The 27655-nt window shown below is 39.2% G+C and overlaps 1 protein-coding gene across 6 annotated transcripts in view; it reads left to right on the forward strand.

Moving 5' to 3' along the window:
• Positions 1-27655, forward strand: part of CRMP (Collapsin Response Mediator Protein) — a 265863-nt gene that overhangs the window by 215584 nt on the left and 22624 nt on the right. For 4 of the 6 annotated variants that reach the window (XM_071595915.1, XM_071595913.1, XM_071595916.1 and 1 more), the window contains 7 exons: positions 14712-14806; positions 17611-17684; positions 18298-18408; positions 18547-18674; positions 18752-18931; positions 19689-19802; positions 26667-26899. In XM_071595915.1, coding sequence (XP_071452016.1) covers positions 14712-14806; positions 17611-17684; positions 18298-18408; positions 18547-18674; positions 18752-18931; positions 19689-19802; positions 26667-26899 — 935 coding nt within the window. Of the gene's footprint in view, positions 1-14711; positions 14807-17610; positions 17685-18297; positions 18409-18546; positions 18675-18751; positions 18932-19688; positions 19803-24562; positions 24800-26666; positions 26900-27655 lie in introns of those variants that run through there. The other 2 variants (XM_071595919.1, XM_071595914.1) reach the window with 2 other exon arrangements.

Here is a 27655-nt window from a genome sequence, read left to right on the forward strand (position 1 = left end):
GTTTCGTAATTGCGGCGATTCCCTTCAAACATTTACGTATAATGGAAGACGTTTTCCCCCGGCTGCTTTCAACTGAATGCTCCCGCAACCTCCGCCATTTCGTCGCGTGTTTTCTTGCTCTTTAGTACGTGGTCTCTCTCTTCGTTTATTATCCATAGCCGTTTAAGTTATGATGTTGCCTCTGTTGGGCAGCCTAAGCAGCTTAAAGGCACCCTAAGACATCAGTGAACCTCACTGATAGTTTTGTTTGAAAAATCTTCTTTGCCTCGCTTTCGCAATAAATCTGATACTGGGAATGCTTGAAAATTTTCAGCCGTATTGTTCGGATTGAAAACATAAGAATACAATTAAACCAATCAATCTACATCCAATTTCAATGCAACATATAAATTTGCGATGCCGCGTTTTTAACCTAAACTGTGTGGTGTATCATTTTCGATCTCCACCTGTAATAGAAAATTTATTTAGCATTAATTCTAAAACAGTACTTTGGCCTTTAAATTGGACTCTTAACAACGATATATATCTATAGACCCAATTAAAAACACCTAAGCGCTGATTTGAGGAAAACTCACCTAGGCAGGAATCGAACCCACGACCTCTGGGTTGGAAGACGAGGACGTTATCGCACCCCGATATATGAAGCAATATCATTACCGTCCATATGAAGTTACGTCGGTTGAATTCTTACTTCGGCATAAAATTTCATATCCTCGTTTAAGTTTTTGGGGAAAAATCGATTGCGATGCGTCAATTAAAAACCGTTTGGTCGTGACTGCACCAGCCTAAATGTCACCTTAATTCATTTATTAATGGCGAATGGTGAAATTAATTTAACATCCTTCAATGCGTATTTCGTAAACAGATGTGATGATTGAAAGAAGAATACTAGGTATTCTTCTATTATTCAAAATGAATTTCCACGTAGTCAAGCCTGTTAGCATCGAGTGTAACAGACATGATGTGTGAACGTGTGGTAAGCACTCCGCGCGGTTCATCACTCGCGTACCAATTTTTAAAACGTGCACTGAAAACTTGTTTTGGGCTGCTGCTGAAGCGCCAATGTTTTTTAAACCAAGATATTTCCAAGATTTACCAAGATTTTTACGCTCTGAAATTGTTGCATTAAAATGCACATTAGCGGATGACTCCGTTAAAGGTTACTGTTGCGGCATCTCCCGCAGTTTCTTTGGAATTTGTCAAAGGGAAAACACCATACGTGTTTAAAGTTGGCTTTTAACCTCGTGGACAGTGGCGCCTCGCGCACGACTACGAATGCATGTGACATTGTATGTACGGTATTTCGTCATAACATCTAGTTCCTTTAAAAGCCCCAAAATTTCAGAGTTTAAGAGGACGCCTCGGTAGCTTAAGTGGCTAAAGCACTCGACCGGATATTGAGGGATCTGGGTTCGAGTCCCAGTCAAGGCGAATGATTTTTACGCTCTGAAATTGTTGCATCAAGATATTTCTGTTTATTTTCAGCACAAAGTAATCAATACCATTCAAACAATGGCAGGTTCATCCTGATATATTGTGGACGCTATTACAACTCATTGCGCCATGAAGTCTGTTTTTCTTGAGAATGACTCGTATTTCCGCGCCAGTAATCTTCAATGCTTCTGGTAGAAGTCCTCTAATGCTGTAGGAGCTTGTATGAAATCTTGGTTATGGATGTCGATTTTACGAAACATTCGGTTTTTTATGTCGATTTTTACGAAAATGCGAAAAATTCCCCTGATAACTTTTGATAGAATACCCTTAGGACCACAAGGAGAGGGAATTTTATCAAAACAACACACATAGTTTGTATAAAAAGTAACGGGATAAGTTTCGGAATAATAGATTTATTTCAGATATTGCTACAATGCCTCAAAATTTATCAAAGCACATCCCTTTAGTATCGACACACTTTTTCCATCGCCTCTACCACGATTCGAAGGCTCCCTGGTAAGAGGATTCAGAAAGGTCCTTATAGGTACTCGTGCAAGCTTCTTTAACGGCGCTTATGGTCCCATTAGGGTGTCCTTAGAGGGAGAATTTCACTTTTGGGAATAGGAAATAGTCTCCTGGTACCAAGTCGGGACTGTAAGGGGGTTGGGGAATCGTCACGAAGCCGTTGCAGGTCTTCGCAAGCTGACGCTCGACTATGCTCATGGTCGTCCGTCAGGGCCTCCGACACAAGTTTAGTGCAGATTTTTCCTATCGCCAAATTTTCTGTGATAATAATGTGCACTGTCATCTTATCAATGCCAATGCGATATGAGATCATGCGCACACTTAATCTGCGATCTGAACTCAGCACTTAACGCACGCGTCGGGAAAAATTGTTTCCGAGACTTTTAATACAAACCTTGTTTGATACAAACGATATTTCGACGCAACATCCTTATCCAAGGTCTACCACTGTGTCCACATGCTTGACGTATGTTAGGATAGTTTGTCATATCGGAGACGATTCGCAGGCATTTTCTTTGGAGGCTCGATGGAGTGATGAGTGGCAATAATATACTGACTTTTAAATTATCGCTTCACTTTGCTTCCCGCGGGAAATTTCGCGACTTTTATCAATATCTGATATCATTTGATGATTCTGAAGTTAGCGGTGGAAATTTTTCGACAGAAGGGCATTTTCAATTTTTTAAAATTTGTGCAGAGAAAGTATATGTAGTATTAATAATAATGTTATGCATTTTAAAACACTTTAATGTTAGTTCAACGGGAGGGGCACTAAGAAAAACTCACTAAAGATCTGAGGATAGGATCTGTTTGGAAAATGTGGGTAGACGGTAAGCACGTTATAGAAAGAGATAATTAAACCAAACGATACAAATGATAAATACAAAGGGAATTGAGGAGCCATGGCTCACAGGGGAGCGGATTAAGGAGATGTATGAAAGACTTACGCGGAAGAACGTTAATACGGAAATAGGAATAATAATATATTGAGGGTTAAAAAATGGGTAAAACAGGGAAACATCTAAACCTCTTGTTTCAATTATACAATTTTGGTATGAATTGACGGGATCAGTGCGAGTGGGACCATTAAATGATAATTTTTTTGTAAAAAAACTACTAACTAGGGAGAGGTAAATGTGATACAGCCAATTCCATATCACCGCGATTGGCGCAACATTCCTCTTCACACACAACGAAGTTATTTGTAATTACCTAATTACATTTCGGAAAGTCAAAGCTTAACTTACTCCAAGTGTATGATGCTTGGTATACTAGCTCAGTGGGATCCATTTTCGATTATCAGACTCCATCTTTCAGGTACTTAGGACTCCACATTACGTATCGAACAAGTGTTCCGAAGTTCTTATGGTATTTCACCAATTGAAAAAATTGCTGAGGAAAATTCGCACAATTGGAGCATTTTTACGTTCTTAGCTTTTCGGCTCTCTCCAAACCATGGAGTGAAAGCATGCCCTAAGATCGTGTTGTGATAACTTGGAGGAATTAATAATTGGCTCTTAATTGAATAGATAACACAAATGTGTTGACTCCGCTGTCTGTAACAGTTACGGCCATTGCATTTACATTCATCTTAGTTTCACCTATTTTCTTCTTTTTGTTTGAAATCCCGTTTTTACATTATATTTTTATAAAAAATAGTTGACTTGTGTGCTTGCAAGGGAGCATCAAAATCTTTGAAGCGTTGAGTTGGGAGCATGATTCAAGAGATGTTGGTACACAACGCTTCAGGTGGTCAGTACGCTTAGAAGAGTAGGGGTACAGGGGTCGTCGTCATTCCCCTTTGGTCCTGGATAGTTATCAATGGAGTCGAAGACAGTTAAGTGAAATACAGAGTGAGGGATTAACAATCTAAGAGTCTGTCCACGGTTCACTCTCGCCGGGGAGCGGGAGAGGGCTCCTTGGCCGCCCTTAAAGGATGCCGTTGGTCAGACCGGCGACGTCCGACGGCCACCGTCGTCTCCGCCACGTCCACTGCCCATCCCGTGTGGAATTCCCCCGTGAGTCACGGCCGTGTCGGGCGCCGGCGCCCCCGAGTTCCCTTGCTCACCACCCACTTCCCTCCACCCCCATCAGCTCCCGGGCTAAAGGCTAGGGAGGTTTTATGAGAGAGCGGTGGGCGGTCGTCGATTTTAGAGACCTGGGAGGGGTCTCGGTACTCGTAAAGTGTTTGTTCTGAAGTAAGTCGTCTTCGTTTGCCCGAGAAGGCTCATTGCTGGGTTGGGTTACTGAATCGAAACTATCATTGCAGCCGTTTCGATATGTCGGAATCGTCGATATGATGACTTGATGTATTGATTCTGCATTGATCATAAGATGCTGTATCGAGTATGAAACACATGTGAAGTAGGTTTTGCTGGAATGCCCTTGTATTTATATCTGTCAAAACGAATAGATTTTAGTTAATAAAAGAGTACATACTCATGACTCATTTGGTTGTTGAAATAAATGATCTCATTTCATTATGAAAACATATTATAGTGAAGTGTATACACGTAATTAGGTAAAATATAATCATGCCATGGTGCGATAAGACGCTTCGAGTGCGTGAAAAGAGAGTACAGTGTTGTATCCCATCATGAAATGTTTATATATTTTTCTTCATATCCTGCCTACAAATTAGGTCTAACCGAGGCCACCGTATCGTTTCCCCGATTAACGATTTTATCGTTAATCGGGGAAACATAAGATTCGACGTTTATGAAACTATTGTCGACACTGACTTAACTTTTTGCATCTCGCCCTTCCCAAATTTAATGTCGCATGTCGCCTCTAACCCTTCTTGGCACAAACCATGGCCGCCGCCCCATGTTGTAATGAGCGAGGGTTCGTGTTTCGCCGGGGAGCGTTGCATTTTGGGTAGGGTGGTCGGTTTCATTTGGCCCCTCGCCGTCTCCGGCGTTTTTTGAATCGTAGGGCGTGGTAATTGTATCCTCGGGTAAGTATTTCTCACTGCGGTTTTTCCCGAAAAAGAGATCGATTCCCACTCGACGACGATGGTTTCCGTGGATGGTGCTTCAGCGACCACTTTCCCCCCACTCCTGCGCGTGTAGTGGGTGCGTCAGTGCGAGCCGCCGACGCCTCCCCACCCGCCCCTCTCGCCTAATAAAGATGTCCGAAGAGTATTACCTTTCCATAGTCGGGAGACGCACTGAAATTGGTGGTCGCAGTTTAATAATGAATTGGAATGATTGCCGCTAAACTTGATCTCGGTAGTGACTTTAGTTGCCCAGCGTGCATAAATTTGCTTTTGGTGAAACGTGCACTGCGTGGAAATATGAGCTGCCCACGTAATGCGTGTATGTCGGACCTGTGGGTAAACTTGCGCTTCGAATTGCTGTATTTAAATGTTCAACAAACTAAGCGGCACTGAATGAATCTAGGTAATAGAGAGGTCCTGTTCTCATCATCAGTGTTATTTGACTGCTCCGTTTGGAAACATCGTGGATAATAATGTACTCAACGTTTGTTTCCGGTGCCAATCAATGCTGTGATTGCAGTAGTCATTGATAGATTGATTAATATGGAAATCCATGAATTCGAGGTGTTTGAGAACATTTTGAATTGTTTTAGCGTGAAGAATCTAAACTTTTGTTGATACTTATTTTGTTTTATCAAAACGAGGATAGGTATTTAGCAACCACTATGGTGATCTAGCGTATGGTACTCGATGAAGATAGGAGGTTATTTGTTACAATTCGAGCTTATAAATTAACATAATGGTGTCCTATGATGGAAAATTTATGCACTGTGCCTTGATACCTAATATAGTTAATTTCAATAGTTAAAAGACATGACTCGGTACAAATTTTTAATGAGGTGCATACTTGTATGTGGAGGAGAGTTATCGTTAGACCATTACGTTCCTGCGATATGCAGCGGAATTCCAAAATTTTAAAAGTTTAATGTCTTTAAAGGAGACAGTTTCAGGCTTTACCGTGTATAATTCCATCTTGAACTAGGTAACAGAAACAACTGTTTCACAGAATGGTTTCTATTGACTTAGGACCATGGTTTCCATGCTGAGCGTCATCATCGCCACTTGATAACGACGCTCAAGAGTCGAAACCATGGTCTTAAGTCAATCAATATCATTCTGTGGAATTGTTGTCAATTTTATCAAGTTCAAACTGAAATGTCTTTGTTGAGTAATCGGTGGCCCAGCAGTAGAATTTCTGTGTTGGCGAGATGAAAATATTCCCAATAGTAAACCCCTTAATTGTGTTAGGAATCGCAATGCGATAAATTCCATATTTATGCTATACCCTTCTCTGCCAAATTTTTATCGAATCAGTCCTAGTGTCCGTTTGGTCATTTATTTCGAAGATTGGCTGACTCTATCCCTCCAGTTCTCCCTCCCCCTATCAAATTCCTTCACGCCCAAATAATTCAGTCGCCCTGTCGTCTCTTTTCGCTTGGCCCGTGCGACCCTTGTACCTCACCGTGGATTTTCCCCTTCCGTCTTCAATTCCATTGTTTTTATGTGCCCACACCTTGGTTGCGTGTAACCATTTCTTCTTTTAGTATGGTAGTTGCCTCTTCAACATTCTTACCTATGAAGCTTGAACTCTTTATCGTTTCTAAACCGCAAAACATGGCCATTTAAGCAACGTTTAATTTTGATATTTCCAGTTTTGAAAGTTTTTTGCGAGTGTGTTGATGTTATGGATTCGCCACACACCCTTGCGGTGGCTTGCAGGGTACCACGTTAGGCGTCCGTTGAACGCCTTCCATCACATGTTTTTTGGGGCAATTGGATAGGCTGATGTACGATCTTAAATTTTTGCAGCATATTGAGCGTGGAATTAGTGAGAATGGGCCGGAAATTTCGTGACAATCAGATAATCTTGCTCTTAGGAAAAGCTTTTGCAACAATCGATGTATGAAATACGTTTTTGATTCCCATCATTAAATTCTTGCACGACTCCCTCTGCCTTGGTTTAAAAAAATTGATTTTAGGCGTAAATCTTGCGAAAGGCTGTCGGAGATGCTTCAAGTTTCCCAGAGAGCTCTTATGTATTCAGAGATTACTTCACTAAAAATACAGAGTCTTTAAATTTTGGTCAGTTATGCTTTACGATAAAGAAGGCATGAAAAGTGAATGTAGTGCAATCTGATTGGCGTTGGAAAGACAAAGACTAGGCAAGGCAAGAGAGAAAGGGGAGAAAAAAATTGGCATCATGGGCGGAATGAAGGGAGGTAGAATGTACGTGTAATTAAAGGGTTTATTGTAGTGTGGGGAATCAAGTTAGTCTCGTTAGGCTAGGCTAAGAAATGTAGAGGTGGTTAGTTTCTGTCCACCCAAAACCTACCTAAAGCGGAAGACTACCATCGAATAATCGTTTTTTACTATGCATTTTCAACCTTGAAAATCATTATAAATGTGTTACAATTTGGTGTTGAAGATTTAATCCTACGCTGATGAAATCATTGACTTCGCGTAGAATTCGTTTTCCTCGAGTGTTTCTTCACCGGCAAGGCTCCTGAAAATGATCCGGGTAGAAAATACGTGGTATGCATGTGAAATCGTGATTTCAGTTGAACTATGTTTTATTGACATAAAATGTTTTATTGCAACGTATTAATGTGATAAAATACAATATTTATCTAAGAAATGTGGTCGCATCCGAAAGCAATTGGAGGAACACCTGTCCACAGCTCGCTTTTTTTGGTACTCACATTCAAGGATAATTGGGCACGCTATCGTGACGTGCGGTGCTAACTTCTTCGACTCCTCTCAAACCGTAATTTTCACGCCGTTAACTTCCAATTTCATTCATTGCTTGCCGCCTCCAGACCCCGCCCCCTCCCATTTCCCAAGATGTATACGATTTTTACTTCGCTATCAATTTCGCCTCCAGGTACGACCTTTGGGCGTCTCCTTCCTTTTCTGTTTTCCGCAGGTTAACATCTTCGGTTAGCAAAAGGTCGCGGATACGCTCACCAATGTCAGCGTACCAGTCGAATCCCATTGATGTTATCTCATCTGACCAGAGTGAAGAATCTCTTCGTAATCGGTCGGAATGTCGTGTCTCTTGCATATCTATCAAGTCCGTGAGAGAATGGAAATTCGCTATCGGCTAGCGAATGCCTTTCTCGAATAAAATATCAGCAAACAACTCTTTCACTGTTTGGATGAAATACGTCGAATTCGGGGTTTGGGTATTACGTAGTCCTAAATCTCGTTTACAAATAAATGCATTATTATTTAATACTTATTAGAATTATTTAATACATTCGAGTTTACGTTGGGACGTGCTGGAAAAGGATAAAACAGATCAGAGCAAGCCGTATGAATCACTAATGTTGCGGCGTTGATAATCTTGGTCTTTTTATGATCGCTTTGCGTAGTGGGAGGCGGGGGAATACATACTTGTTAAATCTGTAGGGTATAGGGTGATTTCGTAGGTATATTCGACGAGGTAATACACTCTAGTAGGTATTGCTATCCCTTTCATTTCTTATATTGCTGTTAAGGTTTTTTTTAATGAGTTCAATTTTTTGTGTGACAAAATGAATTAAGGTAATAGAAAATAGCCTTAGGTTTTTATTAAATTGGATGTTTCAAATTAATTACATAAAAAAACATCGTGAAGAAATAGTACTGTGTGTCGGAATAGTGTATTCCTTAAAGTTAAACCTGAATAATGAGAGGAGACTCGTTTAAAGAAATGCTGTGGCGTAATTCCATTTCACAATGCAACGTAGTCGATCAATTTGCGCATTTGTGTCTACCATTTCTGTAAAAATCCCTGTACCATCGAGCGTGCGTTACCGTTTGCACTTTTTCCGCTCGCTCGTGGATTAATGGTTTTGGATTTAAGAAAACATTAATCTACGAAAAACTGCGCCGAGCCAAGGCCTCGCCGACTTTAATGTCCATGAGTAATAATTTCCGATATATTTGTTGCAAATGCGTCTAGTGCTGCTACCACTTCCTCCCGCGTGTCGGTGGCGATGATACCATTTGTGGCGAATTCTCGGGGAAAAAATTTGCGTGTGCGTGCGATCCCATTTAAATGTTCAAATGTGCGAGTGATGTTCGATCGATCTCCGTCCACGCGAGCCGTCTGGAGTGGTGAGCCCCTCCCGGATCGTTGCGTGCTTGCCTCCCCGGGGGGGTGGAGTGAGAGGGGGGGCACCTTCGACATGGGGAAATGCCGCCTTCTCAGAGGGCGGGCCCGTCTCCCGCTTCCGCCCCGTTCCTCGTGTTGAAGGGCCCGCAGCCGACGTCACTTACTCCTGCCGTCCCCAAAATTCGAGTCTCTCTCCTTTGAACTCCAAAAGCTATTTATCCTCGGGGAACGTGAAAGTCGGGCTTCGAGATTCGTTAGTCATGCACATCCCCCCCCTCTATCCCTCCCTCTAGGTTTGTCAAAGTGGTCGCACTATCGCGATCATCGTTACTACACGGTGACATTTTGTGCCTGTTTCAATTAAAATAATTCCCTCAGGCTGTACTCTTCACGGTTATACGATACGAGTATTTTTGAGCTTCACTTATCTCTCGAGAACGTCTGGAATGTGTCTCTTTGTGAACTCCTTAGCCAATCAGTTTCGGGCATTTATCTATATAACTTCGCTTTTGGGGAGAAAGGCAGTAGTGAGGCATGTTAATGTTACACAATATTACCCTCGTATTTTGTCGGCAAATGGGGCCATGCAGTAATGGCCAAATCTTACCGGCTTATTTGAAGAAAGTGTGCACTTGCAAATTCGTAGAAAAATCAAGGGGTATAATATTAATGGCAGAAAACTCATGTTGTACCAATCAGCTGATAGTCTCACTTGAGCTGACTGCTATGAATTGAAGTACATTTCTTCCTAAGAGAAGCTTTTAAGTAATTTAAAGTTTAAAAAAAAATCTTGTAAGGATTTGTAGGAAGAGCGAGTTTCATTGTGGCGGTGCATAGTAATATAGTAATTTCAGTTTAAATAAAATTTTCTATTCAGGATAGATAGCTTTCCATAGTATTTCAAAAAGATATACTTGCTTCAGAAGTTTTGAATTGAATACCAGAATGAGGCATCATATGTTAGCCAGACGTGGTTGTAAGAATACGACAGCCCCAAAGTCGGTGGAAAATAATAACCGCAACAATTAAATGCAGGCAAATTCATTATTTCACACTTCTTCTCTGGTCAAAGTCCCGCACACACTCTTCCATTCGGCTTCAATTTAGTGTTTGTCGTGAAAAATGTAATTTTGAGAGTTCATTTAAAAAACCAATTCGCCTTTTAAGTCCTCGAAGTGCTTGCCTGCAGAACACCCTGCAGTTAAGTCCCGCCTTTGGCGCGACACGTAAAAATGAATGCCCATGCCTGCATGGAATAAAAATGCATGTTATGAAGGCAGCCTGGAGCTCGTCATTTTGATTGTATGTATTGCAAAGCCGAAGGAATCCATCTTTTATTTGTGAAAGATTGAAAATGTTAATGACTTATCTCATTAGAAATAAGGGCATTAAGTATCCCTCGAAATACTCAACAACAAATGTTTTTGGTCCTTTCATTAAGGCATTAATTTTGTTTTAAGCTACTGGGGAGACAAAATATTCTATTATTTTGTGCAATTCATGGCGCTAATCGAGTATTTTATTACACCCTTATGAAAAGAACCGAGAAGGAATTTTCCCCAAGATCAACGTCGTAATTTCTGTGTAATGGATACATTTCATAAGTATAATTATTTGGTTATTAGGTTTTGTCTTTGGTGATTGGGAAGTAAGAATGTTACTGCATTTGTAGTATTGAACTAGTAAAGGTAAGATACACTAATCTTCACTTGATACCCATGTAAGAAAATTGACCCTTATAAAAAGCCGATATTTGGAGTGAATAGTTCAAGCGTATATGATTATTCACTGAGATGTAAGTAGAAAATCTAATGGCAACAGAAAAGAAATGCACACTTTTAAGTTTTGACGGAAAATATCATATAACTTAACCAGTAATAAACGATGCCAGAACGCGATGCGACCTTTTTTCCCTAAGGTGTGATACATTTTTGACGAGATGATTACGCACGGAAGAGTGAACTCTGCCGTTAACTAAGCATTTGAGTATTAGTGACCCAGAAAGTATTATTTGCCCAGTTTATACCGAACTAATTGATGAAAGCCTTCATATAAAGAGGGAAATGAAACCTTTGTTCCTGGTCTATACTCTTGAATGTATTGTCGTACACAATCATGCTCCTGCATTCAACCCTAAGGTCGATTTATTAGGTTAGGGCAGAGTTCATCTGAAGCAATGCAGAATTTGAGATAGTTAAGACCGATTCGTTTCCCTGTGCCGTATTCAGTTTTTCGGAAAACCACTCTTACTCAGGAAATAGTGTATTTTGTTTTTCTGTGAGGAGGTGCCCGGAGGAACAATTGGAATTGAAACCTGAGGCCCTCCGGATTTTAGGCCAGCGCTCTGGAATACTACACCGATATCTTTACGGTTAATTACTGTAAATTAAGCTGGCCGAAATATAATTTTGGACGTGGATGTAATAAGTTTCCTCTCCAGTTCCTTAAAACTGTTCATCCTATTTTTCTATGCGATATTTCATTCGAAGCAATGCTTATGTTATTAATAATTTTTGTCGGAGAAAACACTCAATTTTATTTTTCGTTTATGCCTTATATTGAAGACTTCCGCTATGGAGTATAATTATGTACAGCGCGGAAACTGTCGTTGAAGTAGGACAATAAGCTGAGATTTGTGGCTTATAAGATGTGGGTTTCAAGGAGGATTGAAAAATTAAATTGGGCGGAAAGGAAAACTGAGGCGAAAGGGCTAGGCACGGTGGGAGAGGATAGAGATGATCGTTGGAAGAAATCCAAAGGAGGCAAGAAAAGTGGATGGAAAGAAATTTGATCGGCGATTGAATATTGAAGACTTTGATAAAGAAGGGAGAACTTAGGCAAACGAGATAACAGATGGGAAAGGATAGGAATGTTGGGCGGAAAGAAGGAAGGTAGAATGTGTGCGGAATTAGGTAATGGTTTATTTTAGAGTGAGGTGTCAGATTATCTACTTGAGCGAGTCTATGAAATGTAGAGGTGGTTAGAATGTGTCCATGTAAAACCTAAACTCTACGGAAGACTCTCAATACTTGGTAAATCTCTGAATTTCACATGAACATCTGTACGGTGTTAATGTGCCCATGATATAATGGCAGTAGACCATGTGTTAATGCATGCTTATCTGTTCAGCATACAGGTATGTGGAAATAGTTGCTGTACTTTAAAGAGTATATCGAGGAAAGTGGTGAAAACGGTGACGTATGTACGGTATTTCGCGTTAACCTCATATTTATTTAAAGCCCCCCAAGTTTCGGAGGGTAAGAGGACATCTCGGTAGCTTAAATGGCCAATGCACTCGGCAGGACATCCGGGTTCGAATCCCGGTCAAGACGAATAATTTTTTTACATTTTGAAATTGTTGTATTGCTCCCTGGATATTGTAGGAAAATGCGCAGCTCTTCGGAGGTCGTGGTGATTCACGAGAATTATCATGGTTATAATCAATCTCTCTCTCTCTCTTTGCACGCATTGTTTGCTCCATTCCAATAGCGCCGGTTATCAATTTCGTCATATTTATCGGCGCAAATGAAATGATGCCCGCGTTTAGTCGTGGCGCTCTCGCATTCAGCTCCCCCTGTACTACGGAACGCCCCCCCATTTCGTTTGACGCGACGTGTATTCTTCTTCTGCTGCCGATGCCCCCTATCCGGAGCCGCAGCCTTCCCTCGACTGGCGCGCGGGGTGCATTAATGCGCGAGAGCGTTTCGAGGGGGGGGGGGGTTTCTGGCGGTGTGCGGCGATGAATAAGGAAGGGTCCCCGGGGGGTAGGAGTGTCGGTCGCTGTGTGAGGGGATCTCTTTTTGACCGGAGACGATCCCTCCTCGCCGCTATCGCCCGCACCCCTGACTCACCCGCAAGCCCTGGCGGCGGAGATCCGCGCCGCCACCTATCGACCAGGGTGATCGGCCGCCTCCACGACGCTTTAAAAGACCCCACCCCTCACTCAACCGTGATCCCGACCTTTATTTAAGATGATCGCAAACGGCACACGTCTTCTGTCTTTTTTTCAATTAACATTTCATCATGAAATATATTGAAACTTGTTGAAGGCCGAATCTCAAGGAACCACGCAATAATTCTGAAATGGCAAATTTTTCCATTTTCAAGAGTTCAACCAGTGGGCACGGATATTTTTTAAACAGAATAAGAGTAACGGTTACTAAATTTGTTGAAATCAAATTATTTTTCTTCGTAAGTTTAGTTCATCAAATGTAGTAAGCTATTTCAAAGAAAAGGATTCAGGACCGGAAGCGGTGCTTAAACGTCGATTATAAGGGACTGCCACAGTCTCGATCTCGCCCGAATAAAGCCACATTATTATTATTATTAAATTCGAACCCGACTGCGTAAAAAAATGTCTCCATGAAGTTTAACTTCCGCTTCTCGCAGATTCTGATACAACTTGCTCGCTTAAGAAGTGGCACACGCAATGCTGTCCGTCCCCGTTGTTCAGGTTCCGAAATGCGTGATATTCATTAAAGGTATGAGGGAGACAAAATAAATGGGAAATTTGAATACCTAAAAATTCACGTCCAAACTGCTACGTTGCCGCAATATAAATAAAATGACAGCCGGAAACAACACCCATTTCTCAAGCCTGGGACTCGTACCCACGACCTATGGGCCATCGGGTTGGTACGCTACCCATTTGACCTACACGCCCGGAATTTGTGCGTTGTTTTTATACTTAATCCTGTGATGTGTATAATAACTGAGAGATTGCAATTTTGACCATTGAGGTGAAAGGGTACGCTACTGAGGTAGGGAAAGTGGTGGCAATGATGTCTCCCGTGCGTCTCCGTGTACTGTTTTACCGGCTCCTCCGAGGGAATAATAGCGTCTTCGCATTTGGTGTCACCCGTCATATCGTGTTCTTTAGTGTGGCTTCAGTTTGCCTTGTGAATCAACCACGCTCTGAGGTTTTGTAACTCGGCCAAGATTCTCTCTATGCCGCTTTACCTTTCTGCATCCTAGATTTTAAGCATATTCCCGGGACCCAAAATTTCCCGAGTTCATATTTTTAGCATGATGGAAAGGAACAAAATTGCCGACTTTCACGTTGGTAGCATAGAATTGTGGTTTAGATATCTTATCATTTTGGCCCGAATTAAGATTTCATCTATCTATCATTGTGGAATAAATACATTATCCCTCGCCGAGGGTACCTTATCGTATAATAAATATTTTTCCACCTCGTTTACCTTATTTGTTCATCAAGCATAAATTTCGACTTCTTTTGAAGCCTTACTGCTGAAAGCTTTCTTGGAATGAGTAGTATCTAAAAAGAAGGTCTTCCCCTCAATGGCAAGGTATTTCATTCTCTTATGAATCAAAATAAAATGACCGTAGCTGTCGACGCACCCTGTAAACCCCCAACTCGTACATATGTTATCAAGCTCAATTGTAGTAATAGGATTGGGTTCATGCGCTGAAAGTGTATATTTTTGCCATTTATCAAGTCGCTAAAATTTGACTAAAATTTAAGAAATCTAGTCTCTAATCATGGTGGCATGTTCTTGACTCTTGATTAAGACAACTTCTGTGTGTTTTCTTGTGAGAAATAAATACATGTTTCTTGGACTAGGGGACATATTTTTTGTCAACATATGTTGTATAAACTGCTGTGATTTCACGTCAAAATTTCTTTCTTTCTTCCAGAGTGCACAAAATCGTCTGCTGATAAAAAATGGCAAGGTTGTGAACGACAATGAAATGGTGGATACGGATGTCTACATAGAGGATGGAATTATCAAGTAAGTGGTTTTAAGTTGATGTCAAAGTTATTATTAAGCCATCTGGTGCCCTGCTTATGAGTATTGTATTTTTGGTGAATAATACCTCCATTTAATCAGAATCCTTGGCTGGTCGATTTTATATTGAAATCTCTTCTCAATCTCAAAATTGCTTTAAAGATGAATCAGTAATAGTATTGGTTCCAAGGAAGTTCAAGGTTTTCATGGGATAATTTCATGATGGGGATGTGGAACCCCGAGTGGTAAGGGTGTTCTCGCCTTCTCGAGAGTCTACCCCCGAAAGCCTCACCCCGGGTTTGGGTGGATCGGGAAAGCTCGCCGAGTGGAAGGTGGGACTCGGCTGGGGAAAGCCGGGCCAAGGAATGGAGCTGGTGTTCTCTCTCTGGGCAGGCGTATTCCTCGCGCAATCGCGTATCGGCACTAAATCACTCGATCCTCCTCCCCGTCTCCCCAGTCGAGCCGTGCAAGGTATGAATTTGAAGCGTCGCATTGCGGTGCAAACGGAAGATCGCAAAAGCCGTCGATGTACTCACCCTGTAATACAAGGGTGTGACATCATTTTTCATGCAGCAAATGCCTTGACGCCGTAGCATCGAGTTTGCACTAGGACTATCCTTCGTGACTTCATGTTACAATATGTCGATTTATGTCTACATCCTTGACGGCGCCTCGATGTGAGACGTTGACGATTTGCTCCGTATCGATTTTACATGACCACCATTGGTACTTGGAGCAGAATAGCTCAAATGGCAAATAGTTATTCGGCGAATCGGCACGGTAGTTCATTTTCAATGACCACCGAAATACATTGATCGTAATTCCGCATTATTTTTGCTCCATCGCACTAAGCAATGCATATATCCACTTCTCCCCTTTCTATCCAAAGCGATACCTGCATTTCCTGTTCATCTCATAAGTCTTCCCGACACGATTCCCTTCAGACCCGAAGTTAAAATTGGGAAACGGCCCACGTCCCCTTGAAACATGCTCATTGGAAGAAGCTCACCCATCCTTGCGACTTCGTGGAGAGGACGGGGCTGTTTCGGACTGCTCGTTGGGTTCTTGGCTAAAGAGACGGGTCGCCGCTGTGGGATTAGTTACGGAGAGGAGTGAGGGTACCCGGCCAGCAACTAAAGACTTGATGGCGGGGAACACGAAGCATGGATTCGCATGTTCTATAGTTTTTCTCTAACGAAATAGAATATAGATAATTGCGCATTTCTGAAGATAAAGAACTTGGTTGCATAGCGTTGCATCATTCATTGTGGGAATCTAGCCCGAAAGATCGCGTAATGATAAACGGGGAAGTGCAGTCGGTTGGTCTGTTTACTTGGTCATGTCCTGAAATGTATAAAATCTGACATAAATAACAGAAATCGTCATTTTCTTAAAATACCTTTAAAAAGCTGATTTCGGCCGCCGATTAGCAATGATAAGGAAGAGTTTTCAGTAGCGATGCTTTTGGTCATCTCCAAGAAATCAATACGTCTAGAGAATTATAGAATGACGTTGCTAGTCGTAGTTTTTGTGGGAGGCGACCGACAGCTGAGGTCATTTGCGGAAATGTCGTTGGTGTGGTGACTTGTGTACTGGCCTCATGTGCCTGAAGCCCCAAATTTCAACCCTTAAGGTTGAAACTTTTTCCATATTTTCGTCCCCTACAGGTCCTTTCTGCATTTTATACCTCACGAGTTTTTCCATCTGCTAGGAAGGTAAAACCTGGCAAGTAATGTGGATGGCAGATCTATGTATTATGTGGACTGGGTCATCACTCTGGGCAAAATCATTGTTTGTTTTAAACTTATTATTCTTTTGTCTTTTAAAGTTAGGTTTGCATCAAAACCCATATTTAGGTATGAGATGGCTGGGACCAGGTTATGATACATGAATTAACTCTTGATTGTAAAAAAACTGAGTTCTTTTACTGAAGGTGTGTAGTATTTGCGGAATAACATATCTTGCATGGATGCTGATGGAAGGGAGGAGGGAGTTGAGAGTCCTCATAGACTCAAAATCCATACATTGGAACCAGAGCTACAAGATCACACCTAAGACCAGTGAATTGGGGCGTAGTTAATTACTCGAAACCTCAGTGACTCCCAGCTATGTTCCACTGTGCAGCACATAATAGACAGTAGATGTAATGCATCACAAAGAGGAGAGCATGTGGAAAAACTCATGCTACACAGACTGTGTCCTTATCTCTGAAACCATAATTGACTGAGGGATAGAAACAGATGCCCTATCCTGAATATGTGACTTCTCTTTGAGTTTAAGATGTATTGAACTGGGCCTTCACCTAGAAACCAAGCTCCTATTGGTCTGACTTTTTTTAATGCAATATTGCCAAAAGATGAGAATTTTTTTCTTGGCATGTATGAATTCTCTTTTTGGAAGTGACATATAAGTATAGTTTATAAAAAGTGGTACTTGTCTGTATGGGCGCTTGGGTGAAGGTTGTTGAGACCAACAGTTTGCATCTGAAAAGGATGCATATGTATCTTTAAGTGTGTAAAAAAAATGAGCAATGGGTACTATTATTAGTGCCAATTAAACCCTCTCATTTCTAATTTTGAGCCTTGTAATTGATAACTATTGGTACAAAGCGATTGGCATAAATGTCTTAATGTGTAACTTTGTCTTGCTTTATCTACTCTAGTCTAATCTACTTACTCTCTAACATCATAAGCTTTCCTAGAAATGTTGGACATTATTCCCATGGTTCTTTAAAATGATTCATTTTCCTACATATATTTCATAATTCATGGGTGAATCTCATTATGGCTCTTGGTATTTGTTTTTAGAGAGATGGGGCGTAACCTCACAATTCCAGGTGGATCCCGGATAATTGATGCAAGAGGAAAATATGTAATACCAGGCAAGTACATTGCATGGAGATAAACAGCCCTTTTCTTGTATGATTTTTCTCCCAAGTTTAAAACATTTTGAGATATTATAAGTTTTTTTTCACCCATGCAAAAATTGAATTCTAATGGTCTCCCTTTTTAATATAATTTCATTGATGTGATAAATTTTTTGCAAAAATCCCTCGGTGATTGAATCACTTTAAATTAGAATTTAGACCTTTTTTATCATTCTGGTTTCATTATGATCTCTCACTTTTAAATGATATTTTGCATACTGCCGTGCTTAAATTGTTTTTCTATTTCATGTGCGATATATGCTCATTTATACATGTAGCTTATTTTTTATATAGCTATCACACTCATTTAATTTTTGTTGCTATCAAGCACTGGTGGTTCAAATACTAACAAAATATCATATAAATCTCTGTTTATTATTGCATTTGAGCCCATTCTCCCAGGAAAATTAATATAATCATTTTAAGCTATTTTAGGTAATGAAATATGTATTCTCTGTTGATTATATTACTGCTGGTAATCACAAGCATGTGTCAATGCAAATGTATTCATAAATGCATGTTTGGCTCTTAAGATGTTGTACCTGAAAATATATTCTCAACTGCTTAGGTGGAATTGATACTCACACTCATATGGAGGCTGAACTGATGGGAGCAAAATCTGTTGATGACTTTTACCAGGGTACAAAGGCTGCCATAGCTGGGGGAACTACAATGATAAGTAAGCAGTTATACATGTTTTCGTATTTGGTATTTTAAGATGCATATTCTGAGAGTTATGTGCCTGGAATTATTCCTTTGTGCCATTGTTGTTATTGTTATATTTGAAGTTGATGAATCTGTGTTTTTTTCTTCACAGTGGATTTTGTTATACCAGCTAAAGGAGAATCACTAATTGAAGCCTATGACAAATGGAGAGGTTTAGCTGATGAAAAAGTTTGCTGTGATTATGCTTTGCATGTTGCAGTTACGTGGTGGTCTGATAAAGTATGTCGTTTATCAGAATTGGTACTTACGAACTCATAAGATTTTGAGTATGTGTTAATAAATGTAACTTTTTTCAGGTGAAGGAAGAAATGGCACTTTTATGCAAAGAAAATGGTATTAATTCCTTCAAAATGTTCATGGCATATAAAGATGTCCTCATGCTTGAAGATACAGAGCTTTATGAAGTGTTTGAGACCTGCAGAGAATTGGGGGCCATCGCACAAGTTCATGCTGAAAATGGTAGCATAATTGCTGAGGTAATGTGGACACTCTTATGCTAAGGAATAGTCTGGTATCCTGAATATCTTAATTCCTATGATTTGAAAACATATCAATGTAAAGAAGTGTTAACAGAACATAGCAAGCAATTATTCTGATAGGAAAAATTTCTACCTTTTTATGAATTAAACTCATGGGTTTTATACACAAGTAAATTGATCACATTAGGGAGTGGAATTATTTTTAGGTCTGCTGTTAATTAGTGCCCCCTCACATCTACAGATGCGGATGAGTATTTAAGAATTACAAATTACCTATATAATAGTAGTTTGAATAACTCCTAAGGTAAGGCAAGTAGCAATCCAGTTGAGCAATTGCATAATACGGGTTTTTGTAGGGGATGGGGATGGTGCGGTGACTAATGTATGGGCTTCCAGCTGAGAGGGCCCAGGTTCAAATCCTGGAAACAAGAAATATTTTTCAGTGGTATACCGATTCCTACTTTAGTTGCTTTGTGGAGAGCACTTCAAGTGAGTACGGCGTCCATCAGATAGGACGTTAAACTTCGGACCCCTTGGCACCTTTCGTTAAGAGTAGGCTAATGCCAACACCGGGTTTCTCTTCACTCTTCCTTTCCCATCCATCTCTAATGGTGCAAATGACCTTAGATGTCAGTCGCCTCCCCCAAAACTACTACTAGGTATTTTTCATACATGAGGAAATTGAGATATTCATGATGTTATAAATATATTGATATTAAATATTTAACAACCTTTTTTTTCTGTTGGACCTCAGAATACCAGGAAACTCTTGGCTGCTGGTGTCACTGGACCAGAGGGTCATGCCCTCTCAAGACCAGAGGAAGTAGAGGAAGAGGCAGTTCATAGAGCAGCTATGATAGCTGGACAAGTATGTTAACTATAATGACCCCATGGTAGTTGGTTACATATCATGTTTATAAATTTTAGGGTGCAGACAAAAAAGATATAAAAGTCTTTTATCTACTTAATGCAAAGGAGTAATTAGTGCATTCTCTGAATGATCTGCATTCTCTGAATAACTCTGAATGCAAAGTTCAAATTGCAAAAGTGATCATCATTATGTATTTTTATTTCTTTCTTGTAATCATGCAGTAATATCTTGAAGAAATCAAAATTTGATCTTTTAAATTAATTGTTGAATGTTCCAATTTCAATGCTTCAGTTGCATTAATTCATTAAATGATTTTAAACACTTCTGATTGGAAGTAAGAAATATTTGAGTATTGTAAAATTTCAGCATATTCGTAATGTGAAATGTTTCAAAGCTCATAAACATGCAATATTTCTTTGTTAGAATGGTAAATAAATGCAATTCCTAATCGTTACTTATGCTTCTAAATGGTTATCCATATATGTATTCATGGGAAAAGCCACAGAGGTTGTCACTTCCATATGCCTATGTCTGTCATTGGGAAGGGTGGGTTAAAATATGTATTTCTGGGCATCACTTTTAAGGCATAACTTTTTACATTGTGGTCTAAAGAGATTGGTTCAAGGACATTTATTACAACTAGTTGGGGAAGAGTGAGTTATTCATGTTTTATTGTGACAGTCACAAAGAGAGAAAGATTTGGCCAAAAACCATGTGACATATATGGATGGTCCTGCTCAAAATTAATGATTTATTTTTTAATGGTAGCTTTCTCTTGTACTAGCTGAGCTCTTCAGTGTATTGCACTGTAACATAAGCATTTTGTTGAATTAACTTTTGGTGTTGTATTCATTTTGAAATGAAATGTATATTTACTTAAAGAGATATCTTATATAGACTTAATAATTGAATCTTATCACTCAACTTCTAAGTTTACTTGTAAAACTAACTCTTTCTTAATATTCTTAAATGCACTTATGCTCTATTAGGGGTGCATTTCTGATGGCTTCATCGTTCAATGTAAGTATTAATAATTTTGACTAAAATATATCGGCCTTACTCCTTGTAATGGATAGTATTTTAGGTAGTAGGCAGTTTACTGGAATGTGACAGTTTAATTCATTTCTTACTCAGTAATAATTCCGAGTTGTGGGAATATTGTTGCTGAGGCTTGAGATCAAGGAATTCAATCCTGGCGGCCCTTGCACATTGTTTTTTAAAATTAATTAAAAGTTAAGAAGAAAAATAATGATGTGCAATTACGTCCCAAGGCATAAAATTCTGAAAGAAAATTAGTAATTCAAGAAGTAATGTGTGTACTCCCTTTGTGAGTTAAATGATTCTCCTAGGTGCTGTTATATATTTTTATAGGCTGCTTTTATATGTACAATCAGTACTAAAAGAAAAAACAAATCATGTTCAGCGATATTCAATAAGTCAATACACCATAGTAATCAATGGGTTTAGAAGCGAAATATCATTGCTCTTTTAATGTATTTTGCCAGTGCTGGTGTCATTTACACTGCAACTTGTTCAAAAAACATTAGAAGTTTTATTTTATTGTTGTTAGGAGCATTATTACCATTTGATTGCCTTACATGCAACTCACAAATTTGAGATTGCTTTTGGGTTGAGTATTATTTAGTAGATGTGATTGATGGCTATTAATCATTAGTATTAATAAATGGTATACTATAAATAGTATTTTGTTCATCCATAATTGTACTACAGGGTGCAGCACATAACATCCTCTTTTGAAAGCGTTTTGCATTTGAAAAAAGGAAGTTATGTTGCTGCACCCTGAACGTGAGATAGCAAGCATTCGAGGCTGAGGCTCCACATATGTGTGTGTACATTGCCCATCCATTACCTTCTGTATCGTAATCATGTTCTTCCTTTCCAATGAACTGCATTGAAATAGATCTGAACCATGCAAGGGTGGCCTGAATAAGTTTTGTTTTCCCTGATCTGAAGAAAAACATTTGCCAAATACCTATTAATACCTGTTCGATTGTTAGATCACATTCAAGAGAGTGAATGTTCCTAAGTACTTCAATAGAGGTTAATGTTGTAGCAGCAAAATTCTGGGCTGATTTGCTTTTGGAGTATTTTTTGTTAATCAGTCTGTTCATAGTTGTGTGCCCTCTTGTGCACCTGAAGGTCAATCCCCCTTGTGGCCTTAATGCTTGAGTGAATGTTACTGCTCTTGGCCTGACTGCTCCATTAATGAAAAATGCATTCAATTCACATGGACCATGTTTGTGTGGCTTGATTCCTAGTTAGTACCTGGAAGATTTTTACTATGCCTGGTTTGCCATACCTCATGTATGCCTTTCAATTTCCTTTCTGCATGTCATATCACTTACATAGAGCACTTAACCTTGTTGCTGAATTTCTTACTATGGAGCATGGCAAGGATTAGAAGTTTTCAAATCAATGGAAAGAAATTTAATAATCATTCTAATCTAGTAGTTTATGTATTAAAAGTATTCAATTTAAATTTTATATAATTTTTAAATGCAAAAACTAATTTGGTGTAGTAGTTTGTTTGTTAAAAAGGTCATGAATTATTTCCTTAATGATGTTTTTAATGGAAAAATCTGTTGGTTAATTCATAAAACTTACTGTTTTGGGTACTTTTATTCTGGTGGGGTACATCTTAGTGGGGCCAACTTAGAGAGTCATTGGGGGCTTACAGAAATATTAAAATTGATTTTAGGCTTGAAAAATCACAACATACATGCTTTTAAATATTTATTGAATGGATAATTCATTTGCGCATAGTTAATTTTCACTATTGTTATAAGAAACTTGTATCAAAGGAGATAAAAGGTCTATATTAAGGCTCTCAAATGTTTTGCATTATGGTTTTTGTCTACACATAATTTACCACTCAAATACTGTTAAAACTAGCAATTGAAAAAATTGGAAATAAAATTCAGAAAATGAGTGTGTGCTGATGTTAGAGATTATTCTCTCATAGTTTTTTTATCATGTTGTATTTTTTTTAACTGGATTGATCGAAAAACTTTTGTTTGAAAAAAATCTGGTACTCAAAATGTGGTGGTATATGAAATTTATCTTATAGAAGATAAATGTTTGAAGTGTATTTAGCCTTGATGGTATCTCTCATTTTTTTCATTAAATCTCCACTTATGAGGGCCCAAAAATTCTAACGTCCCTGATATTATTCTGAGAAATTCTCAAAAAACTTCCGATCAGTCCTCATGAAATTCATAAGATTCTATATGTTTGAATGTTACAATTCCATGAATTATTAAGAGTTAGCATTGCTGATAATTTGGTTCCCTTATTATTTTCGGCCAATTTCAGTTACCAGTGTCAGAATACTCATGACCCACTACGCTAAATTTTGTATACGTAGTGGAACTAAGCATTAAAACTGCATCTCTATACATGGATACGTGGGTCGCTGTAGTCCAGGGGGTAGAGCATTGGACTGCTGACCGGAGGGGCCCAGGTTCAATTCCTGGGCAAGGCACTCTGGGCACCTGTAGCTCCACCCAAGCTGTATGATTTTTCGGGTACCAGGTCTTCCTAGGCAACCATAACCGGCAAAGGGAAAGGACCTGGCCCCCCTACCCTGATGTGCGAATTTCACATGCCGTCGGGCTTAGTACTGGGTGAACACTACCATCACCTACCAAACCGACCTTCAGGTTGATTACTGTGTTTATGGGTTTTTCTATGGGAATACATGGATGCATCTTTGACTTGAGCGCAACTAATGAGATGGTTCTGTATGTTTACTTCCTTTTCATACAAATTTTGGACCAAGGCTTAGATATTTAAGTTTTGCATCTATATAATCCACCATATCTGATCATATTGGTCATGTGTGTTCAAATATTTACCATTTGGTTGAATCCATTTAATTGAATTTCTTTGGAAACAACATGAGATAATGATGATTTTTCCTATTTTACAAGCAATGGCAAGTATTTAAAAATATATACTTCATGCACTTGCCGGATAAGAAAAGAGTAAAATTAAAACTTTCGGGGGATGATTGTATGAGACCAGTCCACAGCACAAGTATAGTGTGGATCCTCCCATTAGGATTTAAAGATGGCACATTCCAAGAATAAAGGGGCTCAATGTAATAGTGTGTATGGACCACAAAAACGTTTCTGTCAAGTAAACAGTTTTTTACAAGCTATTTGAAGCAGGTTTTCCTTTGTGGAAAAAAATTGGCAAAACAGTGTGCTGTGTGGATGAAATGAATAAGCTAATCATAAGAGATTTGAATAAATATGGAATAAATGGATTACTAAGCTAGAATTTCTGATTTTACGTCCATGTGTAAATTTTTTGTTTAGAAAAAAGATAATTCAAATATATATATTTATAAATATAAATAATCTGGCTGTCTGAATAGAATTAATAATATTTTGTTTGATAATTTTTTTTTAATTCATATCAAACTGAAATTCAATATGTCGCTTGCAAAAACATTTACAATTTAGGTTTTTTTTCTTTCCAGTTTTTATAATGATTGCACTTATCTACTGTGCTCAGATAATGCAACCAAGTGTTAATCCACACTCCGTGGTTTTGGTTTTCACCCATTGATCCCCTCCAACATAATATTTCTAATGTGGTTACATTTTAGCAATTTGCACTTACATTGTATTCCATCACTTATTTCAGCTCTGCATTTAGAAGTTTAGTGCCCTTAACCTTTCCATCTGAATGTTTTCCCTTTATTTCTATGGCATGGCATGGCTTTTTTGTAGGTAAAATGCCCTCTCTATGTTGTGCACGTTATGAGCAAATCTGCAGCTGATGCTGTTACCAATGCAAGGAGGAAAGGCATTGTAGTATACGGAGAGCCCATAGCTGCATCCTTAGGCACTGATGGAACACTTATTAAGCATGATTGCTGGAGACATGCTGCTGGGCATTTAATGAGTCCACCCATTAGGTCAGACCCAACAACTCCGGAATATCTGATGGAAATGCTGGCAAGGTAAGTATTTTGGTTCAATACTCATTTTGTGCAGCCATCTGTACCACTCCATAAGCAAGCTGGTGAAAAGAAATTGAAGTAAAGATATGCGTTGTCAATCTTACTTGTAAAGAAATTATCTAGCCTTATAGCCTGGTACATATGCTGATCAAAAATGTAAAATTAGCAGTGGAAGTCGAATTTTGTTCTACATGTTTTCATTGTAGTAAGAAAAATGCTTATGATTCTGCTCACTGGAAGAGCTTATCAAGTATTTGTGATGTGCTGAGGGGCAAGTGTAAATGAAAATGACTAATTCATGGCTGACATTCAAATATCTAATTTTCTGTTAATTTTTTTCCCATCAATTTGTGAACAGCAAAAATTAATGCTGACTCTGCCTGGTCTAAGACTGTCATGAAAGAGAGGACAAAAATTCCTGGAACAACACCAAAAATGTATTTGTAAAATAAGAAGAATGAATAAATCTGTTAGAGTGGCAATAGGGTTTGGCAGGGAAATCAAACTGAATCCATTAGACCCACGGATCAGTCATATGCTGCAACCTGTTAAAATTCCCGACTGACACTTAAAAAGTCATTTTTGAAACTCCTGGGAATTTTTCTAAGTAGTGTTGTCGTAATGTTCCAGTAGCTTAAGGAAGAGAGTCGTAGCCTAAAATAAAAATTCCTTTCAACGTCATTTGGATGCAATAATTATGTGAATAAAATTTTTATTTGAAATCCAATTATATAACAGTAAGTAATAGTGCAATATGATAGAAGTAAACATTGGTGATATGTAATGCATTACTATGTAATACTTTTATTAAGATTCACATTCTCTTACATTTCTTCATGTACAGCTCCATCGGTTAAAGTGGTCGTACGTACAAAAATATATTGAGGAATCCATTATTTTTTAAGCTACATTTTAAAATGTCAGAAATGTCTTCGTTATTGGTATAGGAAACAGTTGAAGACACAGTATTTTTCATAGTTAGTGTGAGTTGTATGTCAGTGGAGATAATTCGGTGGTGTGGCATGAAATCATATCTCCATGTGCATTTTGGAGAGTGGTGGGATGCTATGTGGTCAACGTCGATGATTTCGGAAAGGAATTCAGGAGAGATTGATCAGTAGAGTTTTAGACAGGAGAGGAGAACGTCAGACTTTGTGGTTTGGGATGAAAGCTTCGTTTTGATGGTTTCCAATGATTAAATTTTCTTACTGAAAGCCTTAGTATTCTGTACACATGTTTAAGATGTATCATCATCATATTTGACCCAGACTAGGTCAAGATATCTACCATCCCCTCCTCTCCCAAATTAATATCAGAAGTCAGTTCTCAGCAATACATATGGGGTCAGATGTTGGTGGTTGGGAGATCCAACTGTCTCTTCATGGTCCCCATGAATTAAGTATAATAATGGAAACAAATATAGAGTACATTTTATGAAAAACTTAACTCATTTAATAAAATACATTTCATTGTTCTTTTCATTTCCATGTTTCAGGCACGGTTTTCTGGAGTAGATTATCAAGTCTACCTCATGTTTCCAATTTGTCTTGTACTAACCATCTTATTGAAAAGTATGTTCTTTGATCTTTTGGATTATAGAATCTCACAATTGATACCAGGATTTCTTTTTTTGCCCTTTGGGATTTGCAGATGCATTTGAATAACATGTCATTTTCCTTATCACTTGCTTTCCTCATGGTTTATTAGACTGGTCTGTGTGTTAGTGTTTATGCATGTGTGTATGCGTGTATGTATGCGTGTGTGTATGGGTGTGTTAAGCAATAGGAGAGATGTATTTGTTAGGTTTGTGTGTAAAGCATTGAGAAGAGAAGCATATGTGTTGCGAATTGGGTGGGATTTCCTCTCGTCAGGTCAACTGCCCACTCTATGTGGTGCGAGTAATGGGCAAGCCTGCCGGTGATGCGATTGGGGCTAAACACTCTAAGGGTGTGGTGATATTTGGAGAGACATTGGCCTCCGCTCTGGGCACAGATGGCAGAATGTACTGGAATTCATGCTGGAGGCATGCGGCTGCTCATGTCACGAGCCCTCCCCTGCGCCCTGACCCCACAACCCCAGTGCATTTAATGAAGCTGCTTGCATCGTAAGTGCCCAGCTCAATAATGCATCATCCATTGGTCACAGATTTCAGAGGTCAGGATCCTTGGCAGAGGGCTCACCTAAGGTCCATGGGAATATTGTGAACTCTTGCAATGGTAGCTGATAGCCTTTTACAGACAGTGAAAGCAATGGCTCATGCTTTTAGAAAGAATAATCTGCCAGTCAAGGTATGTGTTTGATCCACTACCCAAGCACGGCTACCTTCCTAAGCCCCACCTAATATAATACTTAATTCATACTCATGAATTCTGCATTATGATAAACTTTTTTGACCACATAATTCCCATCTACCTTCATTCTGTCCAACTGCTTATTTTCTTTTGCCTTTAACTCATTTGGCCAACATACTCCCCTCCACCAGTGTCCCAACAATCCATGGTTCCTCTTCCCCCCTGTTCATGCTGCTACATAGAATCCATTCCTCATCACACCCACATCACCAAAGCCTCCTCCAGTCTATACCCATCTTTCTGCCCCAACAACTAAGCTTGAAAGCTGCACAACAACACCATCCATGAACTCAATGGCACCGAGCTTGGCTTCATGAAAATTTGTCTTGAAGGCCAAGGAAAACCAAGTAATTTTCCACCCATTTTTGATTTGCGTGTATCTAGTTTCAATCCATAGAAATGTGATGTAACACATTGAAAATAGCTTCACCCTAAATGTAGAATCACCTGTTTTTCACTGTCTTTTACTATGCCCCATATATTAAAATGCCTGCTTCTCCACATTCACA

The sequence above is a fragment of the Hetaerina americana genome, unplaced genomic scaffold (genome assembly GCF_022747635.1).
Source record: "Hetaerina americana unplaced genomic scaffold, ioHetAmer1.1.p SCAF_70, whole genome shotgun sequence".
Lineage (NCBI taxonomy): Eukaryota > Metazoa > Arthropoda > Insecta > Odonata > Calopterygidae > Hetaerina > Hetaerina americana.